We start from the raw sequence: 16,174 nt of genomic DNA on the forward strand, positions 1-16,174 counted from the left end.
TGGGGGCTCGGTGGGTGGATCCCGGGCCGGCGGACATAGGAGGCCCGAGAGCCGAGCCCCGGTCCGCAGAGAGGACTGGCGGGGCCGGACGCCCAGGCTCCCCGCGCTCCTCCCCCGCCTCCTCCCGCACTCCTCTCCCGCCTCCTCCCGCTCGGGCTCTGCTACCCCCGCCCCGCGCGGCCGCGACAGGGAGGGGCCGGGGAGGCGGAGCCAGCGGCGGCCGAGGCTCCCGGCACCCGCGCAGCTCCCGGTGGCGGAACGGAGATCCCGGAGCGCCCAGGTACGAACCCCCGCGGGGAAGCGACCCAGGAGCCGGGAGGCGGCGGGAGAGGGCGCGGCGGGGGCGGGTAGGAGGCGCCGAGCCCCGCCCCTCGTGCGCGCGGCTGCCTCGCGGCCCCCCGAGCTCCCCGCCTGGGGGAGGGGGCGCTGAGTCCCCGCCCCTCGGCCCCCGGCCTTCCTCCCCGCGCTCACGCCCTCCCCACCCCGGTGCGCCCCGCTCCTTTCCAGCCGCTGGGTTTCCTCCGCACCGCCCGCAAGCGGCCCCCGGGGTTCCCCTTCCCTTCGGCCAGCCGCGCTCCTTGTTCGTCCCACAGGTTCCTAACGAAAGCGAGCTGGAGTCTGTGCCTGGCCGCCTCGCGGGAGGGGGGGCACAGCTAGAAGGAGCCAGAGGGTGAGTCTGGCGGAGGGCTGCGCGGTGGCTGGAGAGCCCTGTACCATTCTTTCGCATCTTGGTGTCCCCGGTGCTCCGCGCCGCGGGTCTGGCTCCATGTCTGCGGAATGAATGAATCATTACTCTCCTTGTCCCCTTCCGAAGGAGGACTTTTGAGGTCCACGTGCTGCAGAGCACGTTGGGGGGCTGGGGGGAGGGGCTCCTGAGCTAGAGCTGCCCAGTCCTGCGTAGTGGAGACCCGACTCACATTTCTCTACCTCTTCGCACTCTGTTCTGGGGGGTACTGCCTTCAGTTTGGGACTTGGGGGCGGTGGGGAAGGAGGGAGCTTGTAGGCCCAAGTGGGTACTTGCTGAAGGTATGACCAGAGGCTTGATGGTGAACAACGGACTTGTGGAGGACAAGGGACCTGAGCAGGGCCTCTCGAAAGGGAACAGGGCACAGGGGGTGCCGCAGAGCAGAGCGCCCCCTGTAAGCAAGGGCAACCTCATACCTTTGAGACCAGCCGGGAAAGGCCATCGGAGTATGGATTCAGACCTGTAAGCTGCTGAACGCCTCTGAGCCTCAGTTTCTTCATCAGCAAGATGGGGATATTAGCGCCCATTCTTCAGGGCTCTGTGCACGTTGAGAAAAGTGTCATATGAAACCTCTCAGCAGAATGCTTGGCACATCTGGGGTGCCAGCAAGTCTTAGTTTTCTTTCTTTTCTCTCTGAAACAAACAAATGAAAAAACAAATAAAAACAAGCGGAGAGTTATTTGTTCCCATCCCCTCTGTCCCCAAATTGGTCGTGGACAGACACAGCAGGCGTGTAAACCCTGTTGGTTGAATGAATATGGATCGACCCCACTTACCCTCCTTCTCCCAGAATCTGCAGGCAGAGCCCGGGAGCTGAGCGGCACAGACATGCCCGTGCTGTCGGAGGACTCTGGTGAGTGCCTTTCCCCGGGCCTGCCCGAAGCCGCTGAGATAAGACCCTGCCCACCAGCCCCAGGGACTGCTGGCGAGCCCTAGGAGATAGAGCCTGGGGAGACAGTGTCCACACTGCAGGATCCTGCATGGGCTATACTTCGTGTTCTTACCCTCTTCTCAGGTTTGCATGAGACCCTGGCACTGTTGACTTCTCAGCTCAGACCTGACTCCAATCACAAGGAAGAGATGGGCTTCCTGAGGGATGTTTTCAGTGAAAAAAGCCTCAGTTACTTAATGAAGGTAAAGCCCCATTTCATCCCATCTGCTGAGGGTTTCTAGAGGTTTTCAGAGCTGGCTGAGGCCCCCAAGTGCATCTTAACCATTCCCCTGCCCTGGGAGGGTCTTCGTTGGCCCACTGTGGGTGGCTTTCTCTTGGGCTGACCCATCCGTGACCCACTCTGCGGCTATCTCGTGGGCAGGCTGTGGGGTGTCTCTGGTGCACCTGGGCTGCTGACCTGGGAGGCCCCAGCCTGAAACTGACTGTCTTTGCAGATTCACGAGAAGCTTCGCTATTACGAGAGGCAAAGTCCAACCCCTGTTCTGCACAGCGCTGTGGCCCTTGCTGAGGATGTAAGCCCCAGGTTTTCCCCTACGTTGTTAGCCCCCCTCCCTACTCCATAGGGTTCCATCACCATTGCTTAGGTTGTCGGGGACATAGGGGCTTGGAGCCCAAAGGGGGAAGAGACATCTCCTTTGCTTCTCCTCCTGCTCCTCCTTGGGCTTCTTAATGGGCAAAAGGGGACTTGTGAGCCCCGGACTGGGCCAAGGGACACAGGGACATGAGGACGCTCACTTACTGTGTGTTCCCAAGAAAGTCTGTTCCCCCCCGCTGTGAAATGAGAACATTTGAATCATATCAGCAGTTCCAGACTGTTGAGGTCTGGCGACATGAAGGTCAAACAGTCGCCTTGTGCTGTGCTTTGGGGAGGCCCAGTGTAAAGTCCTGGGGTCACGTGACTTGCGGTACGCCTCTACTGGCTCTGGGTTCCCATCTTTTAAAAGAACACTTCCTAACTTCCCGCGGACCTGCTCTCTATGTTGCATGGTTTGGGAAGTTGATTGCCAAGGCCAGCTCCTGGGTATACTCACCTAACCCCAGGAGATGGTCTGGCGGGGCGTGGGCGCAGACCTTCCCTCCTTTCTGCGCTATGTGACGTGATGAGGACCGTGTTAGGCTCTCAGGCTCCCAGGCTCGGCACTGCCTCTCCTACCAGCTCTGGGACCTACCACAGGTCATTCAACCGCCCTGAGCCCCAGTTTCTTCATCTAGAAAATAGCACAGCAGTGAGAGCACAGATAATAGAGCCATACAGACCCAGGTTCAAATTCTGGCTTTTCAACCTTGGCCAAGATGTTCAGTCTCTCTTGTGTCATTCTTGTCTGTCACATGGCAAGATGAGAATACCTGCTATGTTGAGTTCACTGTGAAATTTGTCCTCATGAGGGGTGCCTGGGTGGCTCAGTGGATTAAAGCCTCTGCCTTCAGCTCAGGTCTTGATCCCGGAGTCCTGGGATCGAGCCCCGCATCAGGCTTTCTGCTTGGCAGAGAGCCTGCTTCCACCTCTCTATCTCTGCCTGACTCTGTGCCTACTTGTGATCTCTCTCTCTGTGTCCAATAAATAAATAAAATCTTTAAAAAAAAATTTGTCCTCATGAAGCAGATAGCACCTAGTAAGGGCTTAGTAAGTTAGCTCCCAGTAGGAGTAACCCACACGAACTACTCAGGCTCTTTTGATCTGGGCTGTGATTTCCCTGAGTGTCAGTTTTGGGGTAGCTGAGTGTCCCATGCGCTCTCGGGTGCTGTCACCATTCCTTCGAGGACCCTTGGGTCCAAAGCTCAGGAAACAGAGTTTTCTCTGGAGACTCCCAGCAGGCTTGAAGCCTGGGCAGCCGCATGTGACGTTCTGCCTCGTTCCTCCACAGGTGATGGAGGAGCTGCAGGCCGCCTCCGTGCACAGCGACGAGAGGGAGCTGCTCCAGCTGCTGTCCACCCCCCACCTCAGGGTAGTCACACAGTCCCGGCCTGCCCACGCAGCTCATGTTCCCCTGGAGTAGGGGCCGTGGGGAGCGCTCAGCAGGGAGGCTGAGGAAAGGAGAATTCTGAGTGGGGGAGTCCTCAGTCCTCTGGGTGGTGGTTTCTCTGGCATGCGACCCGAGACCCCCCCCCCCCCGAAATCACTGCTAGGCCAAGGCCCCCTGATCCCTGGGAGCTCTGGGGCTGGCCCGTCACTTCTCTTGCTTTCCTGACAGGCCATGCTCATGGTACATGACACCGTTGCCCAAAAGAATTTCGACCCTGTTCTTCCCCCTCTGCCTGATAATATTGATGAGGATTTTGATGAAGAATCAGTGAAGATTGTCCGCCTGGTGAAGAACAAGGAGCCCCTGGTATGTGACACCCACCTCTCTTTCCCCACCCCTTCTATCTCCCATCCACCCAGAAAACTGGGAAGAGACCCCCCCTTCCCATGCCAAAGTCTCCGGAGTGAGTGATAGCAGCTTTATTGGGGGCTGCCAGTAGTCCCCGTGACATCTTTGTGTGCAGGGTACCTCTTTCTCTGGGTGTACACAGCCTCCCTTGACTGTGGCCAAGCTCTTTTGTGCAGTACATAATCTGCGCAGCTGTACAGGGCAGCCCTGATCATCACGGTCCCCATCAGAGGTTGGCAGACTAGGTTCCAAGTGCCAAGCCCAACTCCCTGCCAGTTTTTGTATATAAAGTTTTACTGGCACGAGGCCATGCCTGTTCATTTCCGTATCGTCTGTGGCTGCCTCTGCGCTGCATCGGCAATGTGGCGTAGTTACCACGGAAACGGTGTGGCCTGCGGAGCCTGAAATATTTACATTTGGCCCTTTACAGAAAAGTTGGCCAAATCCTGCTCTGAATACTGAGGAAGCCCTGGGCAGCAGCCATTCTTCTCCTCAGCTGACAGATTGTTATCATTTTGGTCCAAGTGCAGCATTGATTTACAGAGCAAAGGGACGGGGTTGTTTATTACACGGGGGAGTGTGGAGGAAGTCTGAGAGTTGATTGCTTGCCCCAGAGAATGCCTCAGCTGGCATTTTGAATTTTCACCTTTTACCAAGGGCCCTCAGCTAAACTACTTTTGCAAACGGAAAGGGAGCTCTCTGCCCCCTCTGTTTCCCCCCTTGCAAAAATGGGGCAGGCATCCATTGACACAGCAAACATACCGTGTGCCAGGCACCGTGTTGGGCACCTGCAGATCAGAGGTGATGAAGACTTAGTCCTTGCCCTCTGGGAGGTCACAGGAGAGTGACGGGGGTTTTCTGGAAGAGGTGACGCCCAGGCTGAATTCCAAGAAAAGGAACGAGTTTCCCAGGAGGAAAAGAGAGAGGAAGAGCACCCCACCCAGTAGAATGAACTGAGCAAATTCAGGGTAAGGGAAACAGCATGATATGTTTGTCAATGGAGAGTCCTGTTCCCCGGCCTTGGTTCTTGATTTTGGCCAAGAAAGAATTCAGAACCAGACTCTGGAGCAAGCAAAGGTTTAATAGCAGTTTAAGGGAAAGGACCCTCTGGAGATGGGACACTGGGAGATCAGGGTTGTCTTTTTACGTTTGGTTAAGTTATGGGTCATAGCTGGGCTGGTTTTTACCAAAGGCTGCAGCCAGTCATCTAAGGGACTCCTGTTGTTTGGGGGTGGATGTTTTGGACCCCATATGGTCCTTGTCTGACCTGTTCTGGCAGCCATTCTGGGGGAGGGGGAAGGGAGGACAGAATAAGGGGTTAAAACCGCAATGTAAATGTATTACAATGAAGCTCTAGGTTACTAAAAGGCACTGGTCATAGGGAAGAACATGGGCATATCCCCTGGGGTCTGTCCTGGCTGTTTGGAACTTGGCCTCCACCCTTTCATCAGTGGGAAAACACTTGTTCCTGCTCCTGTCTGGCTCATTGCCTACTCTGTCATATTCAAGGTGCTCTGGGCTTCCCCGTGCGGATGTGGAAAGCCAAGTTTGTGGTTAGGAGTGATGGAGGTGGGGCAGAACCAGAGGGAGATGCCGATGGCCCATGCGCAGTGTCACAGCTTGTTCCTGAGGGCAGCGGGAGGCCACTGTACGGTTTTACAGATGAAATAACATGATCAGATTTGAGGTTTGGGAAGATCGCCCTGGCTGTCGAGTAGAAGGTGGCCCGGAGAGTGAGGCCAGAAGCAGAGGACCGGTGTGAAGGTGGGGAGCCGACGGGGAGGTCCAGAGAGGGGGCCTTGACCTAGGCCTGTGGGAACAGGGAAGAGAAATGCAAGAAGTATGTTGGAAAATGGTTAGTATCACTTTGTGACTGCCCTGGTTTGGGCAGGAGTCTGGGGGTGGGGGGGATGCCCAGGATAGTGCCCAGATGTCCATCTGGGACAACTAGGTGGGCACTGCGGCCGTCGTCCAAGGAATGGAGCTTAGGTCCCATTGAACGCAAAAGCGGAGGCTTCCAGGAAGTGGAGGGATATTTGTTCCGAGACACAGATCTGGCAGCTGCCTGCATCCGGGAGGGGCTCAGATCACACCTGAGAGGTCTGGACCACCTGGGTAGAGAACAGACAGTGAGGCAAGAAGGGGTCCGGGTCTGAATCCTGCCCCTTTCATCACAATCCGAAAGGCAGATAGAGAAGGACCCGGCCGTGGAGACCTGTCGTCAGCTGGGAAGACCCGGGAGAGAGGGGTGTCACCAGCACCCTGGCTAGGAGAGGGTCCCAAAGTGTGGGGGGCACTGGAGGCAGACAGGCGGGAGGCAGAGGCAAGAAGGCTGGGAGTGTGTGGGAGCCGGCAGCTGGTGGGCGGTCAGTGCTGTGGCCGCTGTCTTTGAGGGTGCAGATGGCAGAGGACTTAGAGGGCAGGAGGCAGAGGAAGCAGGTGCTCGCTCCAAGGGAGCAGAGATGGGGGGCTGCCAGAGGGAGGGGCAGGCTTTTTACTTATGAGGGGGACGTGATAGTATTTTTGGAGTCAGGAGGAGCCAGCAGGGAGCAAGTATTGAGTCTGCCGGAGAGGGAGGGAGGGGACAGAGGCACCAGCCCAGATGGGAGGAGCCACTCTGCTGAGAGTAGGGAAAGGAGGACAGGATGGACGGAGATGCCGGAAAGTTTGAAGGTCTAGGGGGGCAAGACACCGTGGGGTTCTTGGCTGCTGATTTCTCTTTCCAGCAGTATTTGTCCTGCAGACTTCAAATAGGTGACATAAACAGAGTTAGTAACAAGCGTGTCCTTGTGTTTGCAGTAACAGCCAATAATAAAAGGTTAACATTTATTGAGCACTTACTGCATGCACTTAGGCTGTGCAACATAACTGAGGCTTGCCCGTATCACCCAATAGAATCTGTGCACCAGCCCCAAAGTTAAATGCTGTCCCCCACCCCAGAGAAAGCAGACTCAGAGGAGATAAGGGGCTTCCTTGCTAAGGCTGCATGCTTTCAGGGAGTGGCAGGTGGATTCGAACCCAGGGTCATGCAGCACCCGAGAGCAGTGCGTCACTGCCTGTTGCCCTGCCTGCTGCGGTCCCGCCTGCGGGGTGCACGAAATTGAGGGCTTATTAGCACCTCTCATCTGAGACATCATCTCTACTGGGCTCCACGGGCCAAGTTCTGGTCCCAAAGCTCTGGCTGGTCATAACTGGTGCCTCTCGGCAACCACAGAGGGTCTGGTACTCTGTGATTGATTAGAGGTTTAGAATTTGCAACCGCGTTTTCTCTGAATTATTATTAAATGTCTTTCCGAGAGACAAGGGCTGTGATGGGAGAGACAAGCCCTGGACTTGGAGTCCCGCAATCTTTCATGCCTTCGCAGCTGGGCGACCTTGGGGATGCTGACCTTCACCGACCCCCTGTTCCCTCATCCCCAAAATGAGATGTGGGGATCGCTGTGCTGTATTAACAGGAGAGGCTGGTTTCGCGCGTCCTCAGCGCTGGAAAGGGCTGTCCTTGATGTGCCCTCTGGGGTGATGGAGAGACGGGGAGGCTCTGTGGGGTCCAGAGACTCGGGGTCTGAGGTTTGGGGCTGCCTCTGAAGAGCCTGTCTGCTCTGTCTCCAATGCAGGGCGCCACCATCCGGCGGGATGAGCACTCCGGGGCTGTCGTGGTGGCCAGAATCATGCGAGGGGGCGCGGCAGACCGCAGCGGTGAGTGGCATCCCTGGTGGCCTGGTGGAGGCGACAGCCACTGTGCCCCAGCCTTCCCCCACCCCGCCCCAAGGCCACGAGTCTCCTTTCCTTCTCCTCTCTGGTCCCCTGTTTGGGATCTGCTTTGCTCTCCGGGAGTGGGGCTGGAATTCTCTTCCTCCCTCCCGAGCCTGGTAGAAACTGTAATTGTTTGAACATACTTCAGGCACGGAGAACACTGGGGTTGGTCAGACGGGCTCCTGCGCTGGCCTCGCTGAGGACTGGGGTCGCCGAACCCACAGCACGGGCTTGACGGGTTTCCTGACTGCGGAGCAGGGACGCCCATCCCTGCCACCATGGTTGGCACGCTTATGGAGGAAAGGGTGTTCACGCCCCAGATTTGTTTGGGCGGAAAACAGGTGGAGAATCATTGTTGTGTGAAACAACTACTCGGTTGGGAGGCAAACCTCCTGGTGGGGAGAGGTGTTACCCCAGAAGCCCCGGGATCACCCCTGTGGAGACCAGTGCTTCTCGAACACTAACAAGCACCCACCTGACTCCCCAAGCACCTTGTTAAAACGAAGATTCGGATTCAGCAGGTGTAGGGGCCACCCCCAAGATCCTGCACACCTGACCGCCTTCTGGGGGCTGCCCATGCTGCCGGCTGTCTCTATGAGGAGCAATTATGGCCTCGTGGGCAGAGACAGTTGTTAGAGCAGAGGCCAGTGGGCAGGTGTGTTTCATACTCTCGACGACACCTTTCCAGGTGACTTTAAGTTTTCTTGGGATTTGAGAAAGACGTTCTAAGAGTAATGTCTGTTAACCCAGGAAGGTGAAAAGTTAATGATATATATTTTTAAAGATTTTATTTATTTATTAGACAGAAAGAGAGGTCACAAGCAGGCAGAGAGGCAGGCAGAGAGAGAGGGGGAAGCAGGTTCCCCGCTGAGCAGGGACTCGATCCCAGAACCCTAAGATCATGACCTGAGCTGAAGGCAGTGGCTACTGAGCCACCCAGGCGCCCCAGTTAATGATATTTTTAAAGAAACAGAGGTTATAACGGAAAAAAACCAGGCTTTCGATGACAAAATAAGTGTGTTTGGACACAGGCACCATTATATCTTAGCAGAGTGGCCTTGGGCAAGTGGTGTACTTGCTCTGGGTCTCAGCTGGCTGCTTGCAGACCGGAGATTTCCCTGGGGGGTTTGGAGGCCCCGATGCTGAGTGGGGCACCCTGTACACAGTAGGACTCAGCCAGATCCAGGCCTGCCGGCCATCTTCACACCTTGAGTCTGCCATGCGTGTGGTGGGCTTCTCCTGCAGGTTCCTGTGGTGCCCTGGGCCTGGGGCCCCTTCCTGTGCTGATGCGCAGCCCCTGTGTCTCCTAGGTCTGGTCCACGTTGGAGATGAGCTCCGAGAAGTGAATGGGATCACAGTCCTGCATAAGCGCCCTGATGAGATCAGCCAGATTCTGGTCCGTGCTGCATGTGTCCTGGGGTAGTGGGGAAGTGGGGGTGGTCTTTGGAGACCAAAACAAGGTACTTCTAGGAGCCAGGGAGGATTCTGCCTCAGTCTCTGTGTTCACGAGGAGGCTGCAGGCAAAGTGGCTTTGCAGTATGCCCAGAGTTGGGGTGGGAGACAGGAAGAGTGGCATTCCCAGGACACCTGCCTCTCAGACCTCTTCAGCAAAGCCCCACTTCCTTTCCCAAGGCCCCTTCTGCGACATGCCCTCCAAAGGGCCTCCTCTTCCGACGGGCTGAGGAATATGGAAAAAGAAGCTGTGGTACAGGGAGGACCAAGAACAAGGGCTTTGGAGGTCAGCTGGTCCTAGGTTCAAATCCTGCCTCCACTACTTTCCTGCCGGGCAGCCTTGGGCCTCCCATTAGGTCCCCCTGGGTTCCACTTTCCTTTCCTGGAAAGTAGGAACAGGGAGGAGGGTTTCCCCTCCAATGTGTGGTTGTGATCAGGATGTAAACATCAGGAAAAGGATACAGCACTTCCTGTCTGTGAGGGGATTCTAGGGCCTGAAGTGCTGGGACACAACCAACCTCCAGAACCCATTCTGCTAGTTCAAGTTACAGTTGTCAAAAGCTCCAGTCATAGTTGTGTCTTCTTTATGCTCAGGCACAACACTTCTTTATTCTTCTCCCCCAACACAATTCTCTTTGCTAGTTTCTGATGGTTCAGGGTGGGGGCAGAAATGGGCCGATCTGAAGTGAGGGAACCCCATTGTTGGGACCCCTGGTTGCAGGCAGGCTCTTTTGGTCTTCCTGTCCCTGGTTCTAGGCCCTGGGCTCCTTGTGTTCTAGGGCTGTGCTGGTTCAGGGAGACTTTTGGGCCAGATGTGCTCTCATGGGCGGACCACATTCTGCCCTGTGCCCGCCCTCCTCCCCGCACCCCCGCACCCCCCCACCCATGGAGATGCGGGGTCTGTGTCAGATAGAGGGAAGGGGAAACCCTGGCAAGGTAGGGGTAGCCTGAGGTTGGAGAACCTGATGGGGACGATGGGAGCAAAGGAGGGAAGTGAAACTGAACTTGGTTATGAAAAAACCCTGAGAAAAGAGGAAAGTCGGGTGGCCTGTGGGCTCTAGAAGTCAGGAGGGAAGGAAAGGCTGAATTCAGTGCGTGCGCTGTCCTTGGTGCTCATTCAGAGTTCCACGTCCCTTTGTCCCATGACCATGCGGATACTGGGTTTCGAGTTTTGCTGTAGTTAATTCATGGGAGCCGCCATGGGGCCCACGGGGGAGGCGGCATGTCTGACGTGTCCTTCTGAATGTGAGTTTCCAGATCGGGGCAGGAAGACACAAACTCACCGAGGGTGAGGGTTAGACGTGGGAGGTGGTAAGCTTCGAACTCTCTCCTCTCAGGCTCAGTCCCAGGGATCCATTACCCTGAAAATCATTCCAGCCACCCAGGAGGAAGACCGTTTAAAGGACAGCAAGGTAGGGAGGGGTTGGAGGTGGGGGAGGGCCTTGAAGCAGTCGTTCTGGAAGAGATCACATGTCTAGTTCTCCAAACATGCGCTCAGTAGAGAACTGGAGCTCAGTCACGCTGTGATTCATGTATTTGTACCTGCCTCTTTCTAAACAGGATTTGACGTGGCTTACTAATAAAAGACGAGGTTATTTTAATTGAAATAGAAAATCAGGGCCACGAAGAGGAGAAAGTACCAAATGTGCTGGATTCGGGACCAATTAAGTAACTGCCATTTGCTTAATTCTTTGGTGAGCCTACCTTTTTTGGGCACTTCCTCTGTGCCGGGCGCTCTGCCAGATGCTGGAGACAGGGACAGTTGGTAAGGACTTGAGGACTCCTGGTTCAGAGAGGGAGGCCAGGGAGCAGGTGTTTCATTGCTATGTGATTAGTGCTCGTGTTTCAGAAAGGTTCCGAGCAGAGTCACGGACACTGTGGAAGGGATTGGGTAGTAGGGGTACTGGAAGTGAGGCTTGAGACAGGTGAAGGTGAGTAGGACATCGCCGGTGAAGAAGAGGGGGTGGGAAGTTCGCACTCAAAGGTCTGCATCTACCGAGGTTCAGAGGTGCGGAGAGGAGTATATTCGGGGGTTGGTGAGAGCACCGTGGTCAGGCTCTGGAGGTGTTGTGCTGGGAGGTAGGTTAAGGCTATCTTCGGAATGGCCTTGAATGCTTTCCTAAGGGTGCTGGCGTAATCCCGGCCTGGTTTGAGGTCTCAGAGGTCAGCCCCGAGATGAAGATTTGAGTGCAAGTGGTTCATTTGGAGGTAACCCCAGGAAACCCCCCAGGGAAGGGAAGGCAATGAGTGCAACAAAGCGTGCATCATCCTGGTGGGAACTCAGGGATCCCGCATAGACATGTGTCTTCACACCCAAGAGCCAGGGGAGCTGGGAGATCTGGGCACCCACTCCTGCCAGGCTGCATCCGGGTATGGATTCCCAGCATTACCTGCTGGGTGCATTAGAGTAGAGCAGTGGCCAGAGAAAGCCCTTGGCCAGAGAGACACCAGGGCTGGCTGCTGGAGGTCTGGCGGGGGGGGGGGGGCACTGAAATGGTGAGACCCTGGGGGATGTGGGAGCTCCCGAGAGACCATGTGGCAGGGGTGGGGTTGGAATGGGTAGAGACAAGAGGCAGGGAGACCTGCTAGGGAGGCTCTTGTAAAATGCCTCTGGGAGAGATTATTCTGACCTGAGTGGAGGTGGTGGTAGAGAGGACAAGAGAGGGCATTGCTTTGATTTCAAATAAATTGGGATCTGAACTAGCAACCAGGGCAGAAAGAAGAGGAAAGGCAGGACATACTTCTCCTCGACAGATGGAAGGAAGCATGCCCGTTTCTTTAAAGAAAGATGATTCCCAGCCCCTGCCTCTGGGCACAGAATGCAGGAAGAGAAGGGACATCACAGCACTTGGCACAGAGTAGATGTCGACAAGTATTTTGGTGATTGGGGATCAATAATGGGCAATGTCTCGGATGTCAGATTTTGACAGCAAACGAAGACATCATCTCTGTGTGACTATTTCTTATTTGCATACTTAGATTGAACCCTAGGGCTTGTCTAGTAAGACTCTTAACCTGATGGAAGCTGGTTCTTTCTTGGATATGCTAATATGATCTCCATAGACAGCTTGTGCAGGTTCTAACTTGGCACAGGGAGAAAACATGGTTTTCCTGGAGAAAATGGGTAACCTGTCCCTTAGCCCATCCTTCCTAAATATTTCTTCTTGATCCAGAAGCTTGAGCTGGGATGGCCATACAAGATTATGGGTGAGAATGTCTGTCCTCAGAATATCTGGCCGGAAAGTTCTTACCTTATCTAACTGACTCTTTTCTCTTTTAAAGATTTTTGTTTATTTATTTGACAGAGAGAGAGAGAAAGAGCACGCATGTGTGCACAATCAAGGGGAGGGGTATTGGGGGACAGAGAAGCAGACTCCCCACTGAGCAGGGAGCCCTTTTCAGGCTCGATCCCAAGACCCTGGGATCATGACCTGAGTTGAAGGCAGACGCTTAACCGACTGAGCCACCCGGGTGTCCCTAACTGAATCTTTTTTCTGCTTGACACATAAAGGAATATGACTTAGATCTGTCTCAGAAAACTCTTTTTTGTTGTTGTTGTTGTTTTTTCCTGTTTGTTAAAGTAATTGGGCCCTAGTGGTCTGGTCATAGAGATAAATAAACTAAATCCATCCACTGAATTATAGGACAAGAAAGTGTAACAAATGCCATCTTCTCTGGAGGGGTGACTTCAGGGTAAAGGGAAGAGCTGGCGGTGACCGAGGATGGGGTAGATGGAACAGGGTGAGCTGTAAAAAAAAAGTGGACATCAGTCGCCCACTGCAGAGTGGTGACAAGAAATCAGTCACAGTTGTGCTGTTGGTATCTGTGCTCTCATCAAAGCGTCTGGATCACTTATTTAACTGATGGCCACTGATTTCATTAGGGACAGTCAGCATATCAAAAAATAACATTTTTGTTAAAATCATGCTGGTTCCTAGGCCTAGCTGTTGCTTTGTGTAATGCTAAGAGGCTGCTCCAAGGATAGCAGATTGGGTAAATAAAGAAGTACTTAGGCTAGAAAGAGAAAATCAGATAGAGGGGCCCATCTCTTAATTTTCTGAACCTGGACGGATTTCCCGACTATAATATTCAAAACGGTTTGAAGAACAAGAGGAAACCATTAGTTTTCTGTCCTCGAGGCTGCTTGCCCGTTCTGCTGGCCCATGAGAAGTGTCCTCCAGCCTTTGATGTGGCAGAGACACACCTGTGCTCACGCCCCCCACAGGTGTTCATGCGGGCGCTCTTCCACTATGACCCCCGGGAGGACCGAGCCATCCCCTGCCAGGAGGCGGGCCTGCCCTTCCAGCGGAGGCAGGTCCTGGAGGTGGTCAGCCAGGACGATCCCACGTGGTGGCAGGCCAAGCGAGTAGGGGACACCAACCTTCGAGCTGGCCTCATCCCCTCCAAGCAGTTCCAGGAAAGGTGGGTCTGGGGTATGTTGTCGGGGCGGGCGGGGGTGCAGCTGTGGCATGACTAGAGGCGTGGGTCCCCAGCCGGAGCCCCAGCGGGAGGGGCGAGCAAGGTGTCGTGGCCTAGGTTAAGTACCCATCCTCCTTGTGGTCGGTCTTCTTGCACTGACGGCTGTTGGCGATTTAAATACACGTATGGAAATCTATGATGTCAGTGAACGCGGATATGTTTTATAGTACGTACTTAGAGAAAGTCGAAAAATAAAATATAAAATTACAGAAGAGGAGAACGAGGGAAAACAAAGTCCCCAAAGTGTCGCCACCATCGAGGCATCATGATAGATGCCCTTGGTGTGCTTTTTAATTTTTTTTTTAAGATTTTATTTATTTGTTTGACAGACAGAGATCACACGTAGGCAGAGAGGCAGGCAGAGAGAGAGGAGGAAGCAGGCTCCCCACTGAGCAGAGAGCCCAATGTGGGGCTTGATCCCAGGACCCTGAGATCATGACCTGAGCTGAAGGCAGAGGCTTTAACCCACTGAGCCACCCAGGCGCCCCCTTCGTGTGCTTTTTATGGGAGAGATGCAGAAAGAACGGGAAGTCATGCTTTTGGCCGGGGCGTGGGGGGGCGGCACGTGTCCCGTGTCCCTTCACATGGTGCCTTTAGCATTTCCCACATTATTACCTCGTCTTTATTGTGTGGGTTTTAATAGCTCTATGATAGTCCATCAGAAAGCAGACCGCACTCACGGGCAATGAGGATGGTTTCTGTCCCCCGCGCCACCGAGGAGCTGACGAGTATAGCCGGTGGTTCAGACACTTTCTAGAAATGTGACGGGTTCTGAGGGAGGAGGACACGGGCTCTGCGAGGTTGCATCCTGGGAGGGGTTGGCCTCACCTGGGTGTGCGCAGAGGTGTCTCTGGGTGACTTCGTTCCTTCCCCAGGGCTGTACTTTTTTTTTTTTTTTTAAAGATTTTATTTATTTATTTGACAGAGAGAGATCACAAGTAGAGAGAGAGGCAGGCAGAGAGAGAGAGGGAAGCAGGCTCCCCACTGAGCAGAGAGCCCCATGCGGGACTCGATCCCAGGACCCCGAGATCATGACCTGAGCCGAAGGCAGCGGCTTAACCCACTGAGCCACCCAGGCGCCCCCCATGGCTGTACTTTTAAGCTGTCTGCACCATTCCGCTGTGACGAGTCCGCAGTCATCACCTTGCTCGGGAGACTCTTCCTCCTATTTTGAATGATTTCCTCTGGATAGATTTCCAGAAGTGTAAATGCTGGCCCGGAGGGTGGAGCAGTGACAGCCTGCATTGCCTGTCCTGTAGCCTTCTTCCATCTTTTGGGGTGTGGAATGCTGCAGTGACAGATGTCAGGGGTCATCTGCCTCAGTGCTCCCAACCCCCGTACACGGTCCCTAGGTCAGGCATGTCAGCATCCCCTGGGAACTGGCTAGAAATGCAAACCCTTGAGTCCTTCCCCGGACCTGCTGAATCAGAAACTAGGGGCCGGTCCTGAACTCCGTGTTCCAACAGGGTCCAGATGGTTCCCAGGTGCTGAAGTTGGAGAACCCTTGCCCTCTTTCCTCAGGAACCTCAGACCCATATGCATCTTGGGCTTCCTGGGTCTTGGGGGGAGAGCTCTTTAGCTGCATTTGAATGTGGGACTCTAGACCCCTCCAAGAGTCCAGGATGTTTTCTAGGATCCGAGGTGAGGCCTTGGTGACTGCCTGGCCACTGATGATCAAATTGGGTAATGTGTCCAGCTGAGCTCCCTGATGATGGGGAAGAGGGGGCTAAGTTAGGGTCACCATCGCCCTCAACTTTCCTGGGAGTTGCTGTGCTATCTCCCAGCGTCCCCAGATCTCGGGAGGCTGGGTGAGAGTGAACGAGAGGCCTCCCTTCCTTGAGAATCAGCCCTAGGAAAGTAACCACCAATCACCGATGTGGCATGGGCCCCATCCCCGTGTGTGACCATCTTGGGCTGGAGGAGCTTCTCCTAGAGCAGGAGACTTGCTTTCTTCCAGCTTGTGAACCAATGAGCTTCTGTGAGAGTGTCTCTCTTCACGGCCACTGACTATGGAGGGAGGCCCTTGGAATGTCAGGATGTACCCACCTGTGCAATCCAGGCCTTGGTTTCTCTTAGTTTTCCAGAAGGTTCTCTCTGACTGGTTTTGTGGCTGAGATCATGGGCCTGCCCATCTCCTTGTGTCCCCATAGGCGACTAAGCTACCGGAGAGCCACCGGCACCCTGCCAAGCCCGCAGAGCCTCAGGAAGCCTCCCTGTGAGTAGATGGGCAGCAAGGGGCTGGGGTTAGGACTCAGGGGCTTTGTGCCCCAAAGAAGCAAGCACTGGACTGGAGACGGCATCAGGGGTCCCGTCTGAGCTGGACAGGCCTCCAGAGGCAGGAGGGAAAACTGGAGTAGGTCAGGGAGGGGGGAGCTATTCTCTGGAGAGGAGCTACTGTATTTGGGACCCATAGATGATACT

General features: G+C 54.8%; 1 protein-coding gene across 1 annotated transcript in view; it reads left to right on the forward strand.

Moving 5' to 3' along the window:
- The window catches only part of MPP3 (MAGUK p55 scaffold protein 3), a 26,101-nt gene continuing 9,927 nt past the window's right edge, over positions 1 to 16,174 (forward strand). The window contains exons 1-12 of the mRNA XM_059148182.1: positions 1 to 280; positions 594 to 670; positions 1,536 to 1,598; positions 1,761 to 1,879; positions 2,132 to 2,209; positions 3,563 to 3,643; positions 3,890 to 4,027; positions 7,684 to 7,765; positions 9,133 to 9,218; positions 10,612 to 10,686; positions 13,500 to 13,696; positions 15,904 to 15,968. Of these exons, the coding sequence (XP_059004165.1) occupies positions 1,574 to 1,598; positions 1,761 to 1,879; positions 2,132 to 2,209; positions 3,563 to 3,643; positions 3,890 to 4,027; positions 7,684 to 7,765; positions 9,133 to 9,218; positions 10,612 to 10,686; positions 13,500 to 13,696; positions 15,904 to 15,968 (946 nt within the window). The 5' untranslated portion in view covers positions 1 to 280; positions 594 to 670; positions 1,536 to 1,573. The remainder of the gene's footprint in view (positions 281 to 593; positions 671 to 1,535; positions 1,599 to 1,760; positions 1,880 to 2,131; positions 2,210 to 3,562; positions 3,644 to 3,889; positions 4,028 to 7,683; positions 7,766 to 9,132; positions 9,219 to 10,611; positions 10,687 to 13,499; positions 13,697 to 15,903; positions 15,969 to 16,174) is intronic.

Source organism: Mustela lutreola, chromosome 15 (assembly GCF_030435805.1).
Source record: "Mustela lutreola isolate mMusLut2 chromosome 15, mMusLut2.pri, whole genome shotgun sequence".
NCBI classification, from domain to species: Eukaryota; Metazoa; Chordata; class Mammalia; order Carnivora; family Mustelidae; genus Mustela; species Mustela lutreola.